General features: G+C 36.1%; 1 protein-coding gene across 2 annotated transcripts in view; it reads left to right on the top strand.

The window, feature by feature from the left end:
- The first annotated feature begins 2,461 nt into the window (after positions 1–2,461).
- Positions 2,462–17,589, top strand: part of ZFPM2 (zinc finger protein, FOG family member 2) — a 339,422-nt gene continuing 324,294 nt past the window's right edge. The window contains exon 1 of one of the 2 annotated variants that reach the window (XM_034422175.3): positions 2,462–3,448. In XM_034422175.3, coding sequence (XP_034278066.1) covers positions 3,409–3,448 — 40 coding nt within the window. In that variant the 5' untranslated portion in view covers positions 2,462–3,408. The remainder of the gene's footprint in view (positions 3,449–17,589) is intronic. The other variant, XM_060681869.2, reaches the window with a different exon arrangement.

Here is a 17,589-nt window from a genome sequence, read left to right on the forward strand (position 1 = left end):
TGTTCTCTGTTCCTGTCCATCACTGAAAGCTACCATATGCCTTGTAAGCTGTTCTAGGAACCAACTGGGTTTAAAATGAGTACAAAAAGAAATTTTTAAAAAATCTTCAAATACTTGGCACATTGTTTTCTTTTGCTCCCAAAGGAACAATTGAAAAGCTTCAATCCATAAAGAAATACCTGAGATATAAGGTGCAAGACATTCTATTTGGAAAATGTGGTTGTTATAATATATAAGCAACATCATCAGAGAAGGTGATATGATGTTTAAGACATCTCAATGGCATGGTTATATCATTTCAAATGGACCAGTATGTCACATACATCATGTCTGTAAGTAAAGTGCCAAAAAATGTGTTATATGGACTGAACTCAGTGAAGTCTACCTTAATAGCTACATTAATTTTTCATTTACTTATCTGAACATTTTTTAAATGAAGACTTTAAACTTCAACTATTTTGAAAATCATGTATATATGTATGTTAAGCTAAATTTATAAAAATAGTATGCTTTCACTTATAATTTGTGAGGAAGAAATCCAATTAGAGAGCAGAAAACTGCCCATGTGATTTCAGAATGCATCTATTAAAAATGGATAACCATAAACTTGCTAATGACTCTCAAGTTAAACACATATTCCAAGGCATAAAAACGGAGTAATAAATAAATCTGATGAAAAACAGAACTGGCTCATGTATATTAACAATTGAACAACAGCTTTTAGACAGACTATGCACAACAAATAATTTTAGTATTTGAAATTTGCATAGTATGAGCTACCAATTGTAGATTCTAGTCTAGCTACTGACTAGCTCAGCCATCTAGAATGCTACTAAAATAACCACCTTTCAATTTACCCAATACTGAATGCTGGGCAAGAAATATTTTAATTGAAATGAAATAATAAGAAAAACTTCTCATAGCTTACCAGCTAGCCCTAAAGTTCACCTATAGCTCTTCTATGCCACCCTGTTACAGAATGGAAAAATTTAGAACCTGGATTTTGTCATAAACCACTCAGAAACCTAAAACTTTTCAGATGCAGAGAAGATGCCATAAACCCTCTTCTAAATCCACCTTTGCAGAAAAAGCAAACAAGCAAAGTAATAAATCTTTCTGCCTCCGTTTCTTCTTATGTTTTATCTATACAGTATTGGGATTCTATATTTTTGAACATTTTTAATTGGGAAGTGCACTTAGATTATCTGAAGCTCTAAATAAATAGTGAAGTTTATGGGCAGAAGTAAAGATACAGAAATAATAGAACAAGCATCTTTCAACATCTGTGAGTGCATCTTCTAAGGATGATTTCACAAAAGTTATAAAATGTATCCCTTTGATTTCCTTTTGCCTCTTTCCTTGTGATACCATCATTGGTGGATAAATATGATTCAAGCCTACAGTGAAGCCCAGGTCTAATAAATACTTAATACTGTAAGAACTGAATATAAAATATATATTTCTAATTCTACTAAATAATACATACTTGAATTGGTTACTGTATTTTTGCTTTACATCCACAAATGGCATATAGACCGATTTAGGTGCCTTAAATTACACGTTGACTGTGATCCCAAGAATTACAATGTCACTCCTGAAAAGTAACTTTTCGGTGCAGCTGGGCAACCTAACACTTCTTTTACAAAGTTGTTTCCAAACAGGTTAAGCGATTGCAAGGGCAAGTACAAATTCTTGAGTGGTCCTCTTGATGTAGGTGTGGCTTATTCGCACATTAACATAGTTGGCATACTAAACATCGAGGGATGCATTTCTGGGTAAATAACGTGAAGACGAGACTCCAAAAATGGTTTTTTTTTTTTTTAAAAAGCAGTTTTGGCTCTGGCCCGTGAATACCAACGCTGTGTTGGTTTGGAAGCGCACGTTAGTAGTATATATGCTTGTTGGTTGGCTGGTTTCTTTTCTTTTTAAATGGCTCTCCCTTTTTCTATTTCTGTATTAACAACAGTTGCACGTGAACGCTAAACACAGGCTCGGAGGCACTTTTTAATCTCTCTTTCTTCTCTGTCCCCCCCACCCCCACCCAAACCTCCGATCTATTTCTGGGTAGTTTTCCAGCAGAACTATTTGCAGGCGTGCATTTCTTTGCGGCGCAAGAGTTTTATGTGCGTTCTGGGTATTGCAATCCTTTCGTGGTTCTGGGGAAGCCCCCGGGGGAAAAAAGGGCGCCCGGACCACGTCTTGCCCCGCCGAGCGGCGGCTGGGGCACGAGCCCCCAGGGGGAGGGGAAGGAAAGCCCCTCTCCCCAAACTCTCAGCCTGGCGCGCTGGGGAGCAGCCCGTGGCCCACTGGGGGCTCGCGGGCCAAATTCATCCCCGCCGCCTTCCCCTCGCCAAGCCCCTCCTCCCCTCGCTCGCCCCTTCGCCATTCCTCCCCGCTCCAGCCGCCCGTCTCCCTGGCAGAGCCGCTTTCTTCCCCCCCCCCCACGGCTGCGAGGCGCGACGGCTGGCACCCGCCAACTCCAAGAGCGCCAAGCAAGCGCGCTTCGGACTGGCAGTTGCTGAGCCTCGGCCCGAGGGCTTCCCCGGGGCCAGGCGGTTGCCCCTGCGGGAGACGGGATGCTGCCCTAGATAGGCCGCTCTCCTGTGCTCCGCTCCGGCGGGGCGCGCTACGGAGGTTCCTCTCGCACGACCCCTCTCCAAGGCTGGCGCTGCGCGGGAAGCGCGGCTCGGGGAGAGGAGGAGGCGTCGGCGTCGGCGGCTCCGGGAAAGGCACGGCGGAGCAAGAGGGAGCCCGCGAGGAAAAAAGAGCCACAAAGCGCTCTCTTGCTCTCTCTCCCCACCCCCCGTTTTTCCTTTTTTTTTTTCCTCCCCTCTTTTTTTTTTTTCTCCTCGGCCTCCGGCTGCTCTCCCTCCCTCCCTCCTCCACTTTTTTCTGCTCTTCTCTCCACTCTCAAACTCTCCCCCCTCCTCTCTCTCTCTCTTTTCACACATACACACAAACACACCACACACACACTCTCCTTCTCCCCGGTTCTATCTTTTCTCTCTCTCTCTCTCTCTCTCTCTCTCTCTTTCTCTCTCTCCCTCACCCCCTCACCCACTACACGCGCGCGCGCGCTCTCACACCCGCGCGCCCTCCCGAGCCGAGCCGAGCCTTTCCTCGGCTCCTTCTGTTCCTGTCATCTCCCTTCCGCTCCTTGCCTGGGCACCCGGCGCGCTCGCTCGCTCGCTCGCCTGCCTCCTTCTGCGCTCTTCCACTTCTCTCCCCCTCCCCCGTCTCTTTCCCTTTCTACCTCCGCTCTCTTCCCCCACCCCCACTCCACCCCTCACCCCGTCGCGCACCTACTTACCTTGCACCCCCTTTTCACACCCTCAGTGCACCTGAGCACCCGAAGAGCGGCGGGCGGCGGCGGCGGCGGCGGCACGAAAAGCACCGGCGGCGAGCAGCATGTCCCGAAGGAAACAGAGCAAACCCCGGCAGATTAAACGTAAGTTTTTCCAAGAGCGGAGAAAAGAAACTGCGGGGGCTGCGTTGGGGTGTGTGTGTGTGTGCTGTTTCCCCAAGGGTGCTTTTCGAGATCTTTTCGCTTTCTAAGGCTTGGCTAAAAATAACAAGGAGAAAGGGGGAAGGAGGAAAAAAAGAAGAAAAAGGAGAAGAAGAAGAAGAAGAAGGAAGAAGGCGAGCGGGGAGAGAGAACCGCTGAAGTGCGAGTGCCCCGGGTCGAGTTTGGGAAGGGGGCTGTTTGTCTTTGGAGAGCTGAGCTCTCCCCCCTCCCCCCCCCTTTTTTTAAAAAAAATCCTCCTTTTTCTTTCAAGATCTTTTTGCTTTGAAGGGTTTCCTGGACAGGCTGGGCATTTGGGAAACTTAGCATTCTTAGCATCAAGGAAACTTAGCATAAACTTCGCTCCTAGGAGTGGCTGGCTGGCTGGCTGGGAGGGGTAAATGGGTTTTTACGCTCAGAGAACTTTCTCTTTTCTGACAAGCGTGCGGCTGGAGAGGGATTTGCCAACAAGCAATCCCGGGGAACTGAGGAGGCGGGTGGTGGGCGAGAAAAGAAAAAAAAAAAGAATCGCCCTGGAAAGCAGCCCAGAGAGCCAGCTGAGCGCGTGCAGAGTGCCACTTCTTCTTGCAGCCGCCCCCCCCCCCCATTCCACTCGCAGCGAGTTCCTGCCACCAGGCCAAAGGCACGCGTGCTATTCCTGGGGTATGGGGAAGGGGGGGGGTGAGAGGATGGCACCACGCAGTAGCAGCAGCAGCAGCGGCCGGACTTATTTTATTTTTTGGGGTGGGGGAGGAAATAGCACCCTCCTCCCCCCCCCAAACTGTTCCTTTGCTGGGAGACGAGGCTCCTTTTGCAAACTTATTCCAGCCAATTCCCGTCGCTCTCAAGCAAGCGGCGCGCGTGGAGGTTTAGCAAGCGCCCACTCGTTATTTTATGAGGAGAAAGCGTGGCCCAGGGAGGTGGAGTAGGTGAACGAGAGTCAGATCTTTTGGCATCCTTTCCCTTCTCGCTTTCCCCGCCCCAGCCTGGGACAAACTTGGGGATAGTCCCTTATGATGTCAACTTCCTAAACTTTTCTGGAGCGCCGAGATTCCGTTTTGTTTTGGGCTTGGTTTCACTTCCAAGTACCCCGAATTAACATTACGTATTTTCAAAAATAATAAAAACAATTCCTAAAGGAAAAAAAAAAAGTGGCCAACAAATCTTTTGAGTATCCCAACCTCTCACCCAAAACGCCTTTCAAAGATAGTTGTCACGTGACATAACTCATTCCTTTCTCTTGCTTTGTGGTTTTAAAAAGCATACAGCATCGGGATTTTTTTTTTTTTAAAAAAAATTGCCTCGGAATATGAATTAAAGAGATTTGGCGATAAGGATCAGACTTCTCAAGGGTCAAACTGTCCGGGGAGAAAAATCTGGATTAATGTCATAAAAAGAATGGTGCTTTGCCATGTAACTTTCTGATACTCCCCCCCCCCCTTTTTTTTTTTTTTTAGCAAACACCACTTCCATAGTTTTAAAATTATTTTTGTAACTTTTACTTTGTTAAGGCTCCTTGCCTTTCAGGAATAACTTCTGATCCTCTTTGCTTTGCTAAGGAAAAACTGTTCACTTAAGCAGTGTACAGCCAGGAATGTTACTGACTGGATGAGCTTTCTACTGCATAATGTGAATGGTGGCTTGGTTGTTAATAAATAATTAACATTAATTGGTTGCATGGTACGAAGACCATCTCAATCTATTTTTTTCATACTTTGTTATCTCCCAGTTTAACTGTTAAATGTTTTTTATGCCCACCTTATAATGTCAGATAAAGGCTTTTGTACTAATTGAGGCTATTGAATACTGTGATAGGTCCCAAGCCAGTTTCTGTGCCTCTTTTCCTCCCTAGTAAAATGTGTTAAATTAAAGGAACCAAATCCACTGTTTATTATTATTGACGCATGTAAATATTTATGTGCATAGTTGTCTAGATGTAACACCCACACTATGGGGCCATTAGGACTGTGCAGTAAGGCTAGCGTTAGGGTTTAGCACTATTGAGAACTTTGAGTGCTGTTTTCCACTACTCAGATTTACTCTCTCTTTAAAGATAACTAGAAAGATTTTCAGAGGAACTCTTATGTTTGGAGAATCTGTAGGGGTTTAGTAGGAGAGTGGGATAAAAAGTCATTATGGCTGAAACCGGACTATGCAGATTTTTTTCTTCTTCTTCAAGAGTGTTGCCTGCTCACATCTAAACTCTCACCATAACCATTCCTTGAATATATTTAAATATTTAGCCCATGTGCAATTCTCCAGAACCGTGAGGGAGAATGCACACCATCCCTCCTAGTGAAACAACCCCTAGTGTGACCATCATAAGTTGACAGCTAAAATAATAGGAAAGCTACTGGGGAGAGTAAAGCAGTACTTTTAAGTCTGAAATCTCAGTTGGCAAAGAAGTCTTGCTGATAAACCATGCACAATTTAGAAGCTGTATGATGAGAGGTAGAAGGAAGTCAGAAAAACTCCCAAGACAGACAGTTCAAAGGACAAAAAGGTTGTTGGGCACAATTTTCCCTCTTTTATTTCATACAGTTTTCTGCTATCTAAAATTGTGATTTATGCAGTATTTTAATATTTTGCTTATTCTTTCCCCTTGGGTGCTCTCTGGGCAGTGATAAAAAAGCGACGCTGAAAGAGCACCATTAATTTGCTCTGATGACTGGCCAGATAAGGGTAGATAATGGGAAAGATAAGCGGAAAAGATATACCATCAGAAACCCGATTATTACCATTAAAATTCCAGCCCAGCAATCTGCAGAAGGCTGATAATTCCTTCTCCGTTTCCACCACTTTGGATGATAAGGCAAAAAATAGTCACTCAGGGCTCCTTGATTAGACTGCCTGGATTTCGTGATAATACAGTGATAAATTATGTATTTTGCCCCATGTTTTGTCCAAACATTCAGATTTCTCTCTCTTTTTTTTCAAGTCTATATTTTTTCCCTCCCTAAAAAAAATAAAAAAATAAAATAAAAAGCCTTCTCTTGTAAGCTTTTATTGTAATCCTACTTTGATAAAAAGCAGTGATAGGAGAGGTGGTGTTTTGTGTGGGGGGACCCCATATCAATGTTATCAACCCATCTCACTGCACCAGCTGCTAGCTGTTGTTGTTTTTTTGCCTTATCATCTCCTGCCAATATGCCAATAAATTGTCCAGATTGTTCTCCATTTTGTGGCTGCAATGCAAAATTTATGACAGAAATGATTTTTTTTAGAGCAAGTGCATTTCTTTATATTAGCAGGGATGGCTATGTAGTTTCGTTATTGTTATTTCTTGTTGCAATAGTCTGGGATCTGATATTTTATGAACAGTATTATTCCAATTTCATTCACACATACTGAAGCCTGGGGAGGAGAAAATGAGTTGATTATTTAGTCTGATTATTTATTTTGAGAATAAAACATTGCCAAACTAATTGCTTAAAGAAAAGGGGAAGCTTGTAAAAATATTGTAATTGAAAAGAGGTCAAGAAATTTATTTTGAAAAGATTATCAGAAGAGATCCAAATTGAACTTTTGATTGTTTTGTATATTTATAAAAATGTACTGTATTTTTAGGTTAAAATTAGACGGGCAAATTATTTTCAAATTATGCTTAAAGAGAACCTGGAAATTAAGTATATTTCATAAATATTTTTAAAGCTTATTCATCTTAGGACAAATATGTTTCTAAAACTTTCTGTTCCAAGCTTTGATAAAAAGTTTCTATTAATATATGATATTTAATTTTTTTTGCCTATCAGTCTTTTGAGTTCATGCACTTTTATACTTGTTCATAATGAACTAGAAGAAAGCTATTGTGTTCAGAAGTTTTCTCCTAAATACAGTAATAGTTTAAAATCACAATAAACTTAGCTTTAACATAAGAGTAGGAAAATACATACAGTAGTCCTTATTAATATTTTTACTCACGTACCTTTTTTTTAGGCATAAAACTATTTCTGTCCATAGAATTTTGTTTATGTCAAATCCTTCTGCGGAAGAGCTGTATTTTAGAATCAGTTTGTATTCAATATTGTCAGTAACATCATTAGTGGATACAGTTAATTCATATGGAAAAATAGAGTAGAAAATATTTCTTTATTTTGGAAGCTCAAGTATGGCAGGTTACTAAGACTACGTTTCACCTGCCATTAACTCTTACAAGTGTTTAAAGCTGAACAATTGGTTAGTGTTTATTTAGTAACAATATTATTTTGACCACATTGATAAGTAGGATTTTATGGCTACAAAGTTGTGTTGCCTACCGTGTTGCCATTTTGGTTTTAATGTATGTTCTTACATTCTAGTGGATATGTATGTATGTATGCATGTATTGTATGTATGTATGTCTTACATAGATAGCTTAGATTGGTACTATGTACACCAAAGAAATAAAGCAATATTTTATATTTATAGCTTCTGCAATAGAAGATCTCTTTGATCTAATATTATTAAGTTAATTATAGCAACTTTTCAGAAGTTCCAGAGTTCAGTTAATGAATATTTTGGGAATATCCAGGTGGATATTGACTAGAAAAAGGCAATATCCACAAATATTTTCTGTTTTAAGTCTATTAAAAAAAGTTCTTGGAATAGAATGCATCTATTTAGATGCATGTGTTAAAGTTCATTATCCCTATGAACATATTTAAATTTAAAAGTGGAGAACTTTGGAGGATAATCTTCAAGAAGTAAAGCCATTTTAATCAGTTAATTAAGTGTATACTCTCCTTTAAATTAGATTGTATACTATTTAAAGCAACAAAGTTGGAATATTCTCTGTAAGCAAAACAGACCAGTAACAGATCAACATCCCACGTTGCTTGGATATGAACTATGCATGATTTTGTTTGCCTTGGGGAACCAAATATTAATTTTGTGAAAGTAAGTAATCTTTTTCACTGTGAATTACATAGAGGAGTTTAGTTTAGGAAATGCATTTTATAAATATGAGAAATATAGTTCATATAGTTCTATTTACAATTTTCAGTCTGTGCTAATTCATATTACCATTAGAAGTAGCGCCACATGAATAGATTCTTACAGGTCTCAAGCTAATGAAATGAAAATGATTTATTTATAGTGCCAATTATTTTACCTTTAAATATGAATTGCAACAATAAACATTACAGTTAGAATGCCAATAATAAAATGTGTATGAACTAACATTTTAAAGAACTAAGACCTGAACAGTTGATTAGAAATATATTCTAGCAAAGTATATTACATATAAAGCAGTAAAAATGTAGAATAGTACCAGAATGTCCCCCATCTTATGCCCAATGTACTAAATGGAAATTTAAAGTTTTTTTTCCCACTTTACAAATATTTTCAGATGCAGTGGGTTTTCCAAACTCTGACTCTGTAACTTTCCTTTTCATACTGGAAGAAGCTACTGTAATATGTTCTAGTAGGTCATTGAAATCAGTTCTGATATGTACATATATTAACAAATATAGAATAGGAAATTTAGAACAATGCTTAAGTTACAATACAACTAGTACACTAGAACCATATAATACTTTTCTACCAAGAATTAATAAATCTAGCATTTTTATTGGATAATAATCATTTGGGGAACGTGTCTCTGTTCCATGCACCTTCACATTCAAATACCTTCATTTAATTGCATCTCTCTTTAGAACCGTAAGGAAAAATACATTTCAACTTTAAAATAGATCTATATGATCCAATTCATTCTTTTTCTGAGGAAGGAAGGAAGGAAGGAAGGAAGGAAGGAAGGAAGGAAGGAAGGAAGGAAATCATTGTGCTTAATTATTTGCTTAAAATGCATTGCCAACTCTCCAGAAAGACATAGCTAGTTTCTCATACAAATCTGACTAGAGTTCACAATAAGCTATAGACAAAAATAAAATCTCCATGTAACTTACATAAATGAATTCTCTTTAAGGGTATTAGCATAAATCTGGCACATTTGTTTATTATGTTTCAAAATCAGTCACTGGTATCTCTGCCACAGGTAACAATTGACTTTTCAGGCTTCAAGTTAATAGCCTTGTCTCTTGCTTGTAAGGATCAATATTAGTATTAATTAATCACCATTATCAATCCTAGGATCTGGTTCTATTTGTTGTTACATCAGCAAATATCAATATAGAAAGTAGACTCTCTGATCGTCATGGCAACTTCATCTCTTGGGTCAAAGAAAGTTTATCTTATCTGTTCATGGAGAGTGGCAAACTGTTTAGGGATCTAGTTTGAACTCTAAGAACATTGATTTAGTTTTTGTTTGTGAATTGATGCTGAATTTCAATCACAAGGGATAGGAAAGATTTAAATATTAACGCCTAGAGGTATGTCCAAGAAGGTGTTATGCTATTACTTGTCAGATTGTCTTTCTGAGATGACACAAAGAGAGGGAATGAGAGGTGTGTCATTTGGATTATTTCAAGCTCAGTAATTTGTACATTTAGCAAACATGTCTAGAATGAAAGTGAGTTAATTTTCTTGCTTGTATAGGATAATATATTTTATCTTCAAAGGCCTGAGAGATTGGTATTGGTTGTGAAGCAAAAATCAGTACAGGCTGCTTTTGTTCAATGGAATGATGTATTTCACTGCTTGGTAGAAGTCCTTTATTTTTTTTAAAAAAGAAAATAACTACATTATTTCTGCTTACTTCTCTCTAATAATGACTCCCAAGGAAGAACCAGAGATCTAAATAATTTGTTAGATGCATTTTTGGAAATTGTTGAACTGATAAATATGATTTCCTGAGCCTGTAAAATGAAGTATGAATTCCAGTTTGCTGCTATTCACCATAATAAAATATTGATGTATAGCTCTGTTGAAAATCTCTCAAGAGTATTTGGTTCTGTGCCACTCTTTCTTGAAATATTGACATACAAACACATTACTGTTGAAATTCAGAACTCAACATAGAGGAAATTCAAAATCTCATCCAATGTTAATATGGACAATATTTTCAAACACATTATTGGGAATAATTGCCATGCTCAACTAGTAGTATGGCCTGATATTTATAATATTTTTAAAAAACTACAACATACTTTATTATGGCCATTGGTGTATCAATAATATAATTAAGAAACTTTAATTCTAGATTGTAATTGAGTAATACAGTTCACCTATTTACCTATCATCATTAATGCATAATAAAGCATCTCAACTCCAAATCCATACTTTTAGGGACTACTGTATGTATATTAAATAAAATATCCATGTAAGTATGCAATGCACAACATATTTTTAGTGCCAAATGTCTCTGATCTTGGAATTGACATCTCTTTATTGATTACTTGGTGTGATCAAATGTCCTCAAAAGCTATTGCCATTGTGACATGATAATAGATCTGTATGGCTGTCACTAATGTTTTCTCACTTTACAGTGATTAAGTCATGTTAAAAAGAAACATGATGTGCAATATAAGATTTGAATAATTTGTATGAAATTCCTTGCAGATCTGATTTTTAAAAATCAGCCAATGAAATGTTTTATGTTAAGAAATATAAAATTAACATTAACATCCCTATTTTCCCAAGACCTTTATTACCATGTTTAGTGAGAAGTGAAGAACATACATTGTTTTAGTTCTAAACATTCTCTTCTCTGAATCAGTTGGGAAGTACAAAGCAGTTGCTACGGTTCTTCAAAATTAAGCAAATATATCATTTGTTTCTAATTTTCTTTTCCTTCTACTTTGCAGTATACAGAATATTTCTGAGATAATATGTTTTTCTGAGGGTCAGAAAGATAGAATTTTAATGATAATTGACTTTGGAAAAATGCTTAAGTATAAACTTTGGAAATCATTGGGAAAAAGTTGTGTTATAACAATTGGGAGTTGCTGGAATACCATATGGTTTTCATTGTTCAGACTTGGCATAATGGAATCCACTAAGGAGAAGAAACATGTTGGGCTGAAAATACTTAGAAGTAGGGAGGACAACAGCTTATTAATTGACTACTGCAATCAAAGTACTGGATTTTTAAAAATCTTCTTTGCATCCATTGATGGGTTGTAAGATATTCAGAATTGCACAAGTGTTTGGCAACATGGACTTTTAAAAATTGTTGTTGATATCTAGAGTAAATTCATTGATAAGAATGGTATTCTGAGTTTTTGGAGGCTATGACATTGGTTCTTCTAAGCTGGTATTTGCATTTTATATAGAAGAAAGGAAAAAGATGATGTAAATATTCTATTGAACTGAATTCCTTATTATTTCTTATTCTTATAGCTTCCCTCTGCAACAACTGTTTCAAAATAATTTGTCATATTTTTTCTTCCTAATTAAAGTTTTGTGTTCTGAATGTTGCATTCACTCTTTTTGAAATACATTGTTTAGTGACTTTTATATATCTGATATTATTAGTATTGCTTGCTTTTCTTATGTTTTTGTTTACAAACATAGATTAATTATAATCAAGATGCAGTTACATAAATTCAATGTACATACTACTTTTGACAAGCAATTCTATTTCTAAAACATATAAAAGGGGTATTATAAATAATAGTTTTTGAAGTACCATTATCATGTACAAATTGTTTTCACTGTTATATTTTGCTTCAGTGTGGCTATCTCTGGTTTTACTGTATTACTATTACATATAATGTCTGCAATACTTTTTAAAAACTGTCTTAGAACCATTAACTCAATTAAAGGATTTAATTCTGGAAAGTTTAAAAAGATTTTTTTTTTACACAATGTGCACCTAAAATGGATCCATAGTGTTGGAAAGATTTTTATGTGTGAAGCTATTTATGTTTTAAGCAATTACTTTTTATTTACATTATGATTTTCTTCATAATTTTTTTGCTTTTATCATGGGTAGAAAAACATTCAGGCACTTCAAATTAAAAACAGTAATTATGTTTATTTAGAAATAAAATCCTGAACAAAATACCTGTACGCATGATTATTCAAATGTAAGGGTAATGGAGAAAAATTGAATTATAACTTGACAGTTAAGTCCTATGAATCCTTAATAGTCTGCTCCATTGTCCCCCAGTTCCTATGCCTAGTATCTGATTGTGCCTAGTTTAAAATTGATTTTAAACTAGGAATATAACTTCCTACTTCATAAAGAGAAAACATTAAGGTACATTCCTATATCCATTTTCAGAAATATAAGGAAGTCAATGTGACTTATTACTGACATTTATAGTTTAATGCTGCTGATTATAGTTGAATCAAAAATGATACACTCATGTTAACAATTTGTTCCATTCCGTATATAATATATACATGAAAAAGAATTAATAATGAGAATGTGTTACATATCTCTGATTTTAAATATACTCACCAACCTTTAAAACCGATTTCTCTATTTTATATGGACAACGCGTAGATCACCATGCATAATGAATTAGAGGCTTCCTTTGAATTGTGACTTGAAAAGTAGTCATGAGAGTTCAATTCAAATTTGAATGCTTTATTTACAATTTAGTGTAGTTTAGACTAATTTAGTATCATTTGAAAGAGAGAGAGAGCTTCTAAAATAAAATGTCTAAGTCCTTAAATAGTGGGCATCACAGACAAACAAATGCATATTTTGCCATCAGGTTCTTTTAAGCTTCTGAAGCCAGGCCTACAACTGGGTCAGATGATAAGATGAGCATAACAGCTAAAACGAAGAGCACCTCTGATAAAAACTGATTGATTGATGTCTGGCTTCCTCACCATTGCAAGCGGTTGACAGTTAGTTTGGGATCAGATGATTTGGCTTTTGCGATAGATGAAGGGGTCTGTTAGGTAAGTCTGAAGGACATACAGGACATTTCTGTGTTAGTCAGAAAATACTGGATTCCCACAAGGTGGGGCACTGGGTTGCATATTTTTTAGCTTATGTCTTAACTTTCATGTTCAGTTAAATGTGTGACAAACCTAAAATTAATATCCATTCTAAAATTAAGACAAATGAGAGATTGTAAGATCAATATTTATGAAGATACAAGATAAATTCAAATGTATGGCAGAAGAGTGGTGTTTTAGGAGGGACACAGCTTTGGACAGAGTCATTGGTGAACAGCTAAGCAGTTATATAGGAGAAAATTATTTCATGCAAATAATATTTGCCCATTAATGTTACAAATATACAGTAAGTACTTAAATGGATATTATCTCAGAGGGACCACTTACTATAATAACATTAACAGAGATTACATTTAAGTTGACAGTTTTCTTTCAAACACATGGACATTTAATATTTAGGGACAGCAAACAGACAACTGAAAGATTATGCTGTTCATCAAACAAGGTTTTCAAATCAAACCACATTTTTTTTGGCAGAACTGCTTTAGAATTGGAATGCAGAACAGCTTGAATTTGAATTTAGATTTTGGACAGTTTTGTGTTTGTTGGAAATACATTATGATGTATCTCTTTACTCTGAGATTCAGGGGTCAGATCTCTAAAGAACAGTTATATTTCTTCTAATCTGTTAGTTTAATATCAGTAGTTGATTTTTTAAAAGGATTTGTGTAGCTGATTATATTGAATATAATCAGAAACAGCAGTAGTTATTTTGTCTGTTGCTAATAATTGTAAGCCATACAGGTGAAATGTGGCCATTTCAAATATGATTTGCTGTACGTACCTCACAGTGCGTGAATTACAAGGCACACTGTTTTCACATAAGAATCTAGAAAAAGTATACTTATAAATTACTTTTCTTTTCTAATGATATGTGCCTTGACATCATTAAAAATTAAAAATCAGTATCTGTAAGTTCAGAATACAAGAGGACTTTAAGTAAGATCTCTTTTTTTAAAATAAAGGGTTTTTTTTAAACCAAGAAAGATGTTGGTTCATTATTACTAATAGTGTGAATAATCAATTTAGCATTTCCATGTCTATCTTTGTAAAACTTGGTTATACTTTTATTATAACACTAAAATTGCCAGGAGCAATTCACACATTTTTGGAAAGTTAATAATATGTGACAAAGGTTGCATTTTTATTTAACACATTATACACTTCAGTTTACAATTCACAAACAGTGCAATTTTTATGTAACTCTGCTTGAATGTCTCATGAGATTTATTCCCAGGTGTATGGGATTACAGGCTAAAGTCATTTTTAAAGTGCTCCCCTTACAATTAGTGCTTGTGTAATAATTGTATATGATTCTTTTATAATTACCCATTCAGTACATTTTCTCATCTCCTCTTTGCTGAACTTATAAAAAATATGTAGCCAAGTAGTTTGATGTCTTACTTGATTTGCTTTGGAGTGTTCTACCTTTTATTAAGTAATTGAGATCCAGCTAATTATACCCAGAATAAGGACTAATTAATCAAAGAAAGACGAAAATAATAATATTAATTTAGTCAAAATGATCAAGACCAGCTATGTTACAAATATATAAATGGAAAGTAACAATCAGCTGCTTAAATTAACTAGACTCTGTAATTTTATGATTAGTCCTGCAGTGTAGAGAATTTCATATTAAATATGGCTCCCAACTTTTTCTCTTTAATAAAAGTGTTTTATATGCTATTGGTTTAATTTTGCATCAGCATATTGAAACTTTTTTTGTGGTGTGTTCTTAAGCAAATTTATTCACAGTTAATTTTTTGTTAAGTCCACTAAGATAGACGTTGTGGCAAATAATTAAAATTTCACGTTTCTTTCTTACATTTGGCTAACATTAATTTATTATCACCACATTTTAATGTGAAAAAATAACAATGTTTTGTCTAGAAAATTAAATTTTCCACAAAAAATTATTACGGTCATAAAGCATATTCACATTTATTTTTAAAAACTTAGCTGTATCCTGGAGCCTGCCAGAATACTTTCTAATCTCTTTTGCTCTAGAATTAACTATAGCAGCTTTTTTCACTATGGAATTTAAAAAAAAAAATGGTTTAAAAAAAGTTTTAAGTACTGTAACTCATACAAGGCAGTTTTTAAAAATAAGCTGTTTTGAGTCTCCTACCCAGTCCCAATGGATACAAAACTCTTCTACATTTAAAATATCCACGTTTAATTCTATGGCAGCAGTTGTATTAAAATATACACCTTCCTTTCACATTTAATGGACTTACAACTCAGTAAATGTTGATATCAGAGATATCTAGCTTTTATGAGCTGATGCACATATTTGAAATGTTAGGAACACATTAAAAAAAAGTTACAGCCATTACGGTAACTAATAATAAAATATCAATGTACCAGAAGGCCAAGGGATACAATTATTTCTTAGCCTGTCAATCCTTCCATGATGATGTCTACCAATCCAGCTTGGTTTTGTCTTATTTCAGGTTAGGGGGTACTTTCAAACAAACCAGTGGACAATTGAGCAAGGAGTCTGGTGAGGGTCTCTGGACGAATTGCTTTAGGTATATTGGCATCATGTTGTAGCCTGAGATACTTACTGTAAGTTTAAGTAACATAAGTTATTCATTTAATGCTAGATTATAATACCAGAATAAATTAAAAAGAAACAAAATGGGAAAAATGCTATTAATAAAATATTTTCATGGGAAGTGGGAATCACTGCTACTCTAGAACACAAGTTCAGAAATAGATTTGATGATAATGCTTTAATTGCTGGGGGCGATTGTTTCACATTATTAAATGTAAGTCGTGAATATCAACCTTGCAATAACCTCCACTTATTTTACAGCTGATGGGAAGTACTTCTACACACTCTTTGTCAATTATTGAATAAAGGATTATGCAGGTAGTTCTCAGTTTAAGAACAAGTTTCGTTTCCAAGATCTGTCCTTAAGTGAATTTGTATGTAAGCTGGAACATACATACATACATACATACATATCAGTAATGTTCAGCTAACGAACCTCCGACAACAAGTTTGCTTTTTTTCCTAAAATATCTATGGAAGTATTTCATTGAAGATTAGAAAATCTTATCTTGAGATCATAAATAAATGCATATGACTTTCTTCAGAGATAATCCTGCAGTCCCAACACCTGTTTTGCCCACTAAAGGTATGCATTTTTGTTTGTTCATATTTCAGTGTCAGACTAATTTAGTCCCCGTTTTTCGAAAAGAGGTTTATCAGTCCTTGTTGGCTGATGTAAATTTTATATTCTGAGCTGGTTGCTGTTCCAGAAACCTTATATTTCATACACATCAAATGTGTATGATGTTTAAAATCTTGTCATTTAAAAGAAAATCCAGACAGATTTTTCTTTTTTAAAAATAGCCTGAAAAGCGAATGTATTATTGCAATATTGTTATTTCCAGTTTATTAGGAAATTTATATCTTTAAATTATTTCCAGTATTATCTTGTTGTTATTGGTTTAGAATGTATATTGCTATTAAAACCAATAGTAGGGGAAAAAAGAAGTGTACATGCAATGCATCAAAGAACATTTACATTTTTTAAAGCCATAAAAATCTTTTTGCCAGTAGGAGTGAAATAAAACATGAGTGTAAATGAAGCCTATTGATTTCCAATAAATTAACTTTTAAAAGAGGTAGTCATGAAGATGTGATAGGATTGGCACAAGGATCAAAAATATAATAGAGCAAATGATGATGCCTTCTTTCAGCTTCTCAGTCGTCAATGAAATTTGGAGTTAAGAAAAATATGTGCTGTTTACCCAATGAATCATATTTCAATTTTTGGGAAAGGGAATGTGAAGTGGTCCCAGAATCATATTATGACAAAGTATAAAGGTCGTGATGAAAACAGAAGACCTGCCATAGCTAATGTTCTCAGTCTAAGGGGGGAAGAGAAATAACATTACCAGATCATGCAGTAATGAAAAATTATAGACATGTTTCTAGTGTTCTTGGAAATATAACTAATATCCATCAATTAGTTACGTGCTGATCCCTCACATGGGAACAAGAGGTCAAAGGAGAAGGACACACCTCCAACCCTTACCTTTGTATCAATGCATAACTTGGGACCAACATGGTGCTCACATGTAACACCTCTTCTACGCGAGCTGCACTGGCTTCCGGTGGCCTTCCGAGTGCGCTTCAAGGTGTTGGTTCTTACCTTTAAAGTGCTCCATGGACCTGAGTACTTACGAGACCACCTGCTGCAACCGATAACCTCCCACCAACCAATACGCTCTCACAGAGTAGGCTACTCATAGTACCATCATTAAAACAATGTCGTCTAGTAGTT

The sequence above is a fragment of the Pantherophis guttatus genome, chromosome 3 (assembly GCF_059756535.1).
Source record: "Pantherophis guttatus breed Tessera chromosome 3, ASM5975653v1, whole genome shotgun sequence".
NCBI lineage: Eukaryota > Metazoa > Chordata > Lepidosauria > Squamata > Colubridae > Pantherophis > Pantherophis guttatus.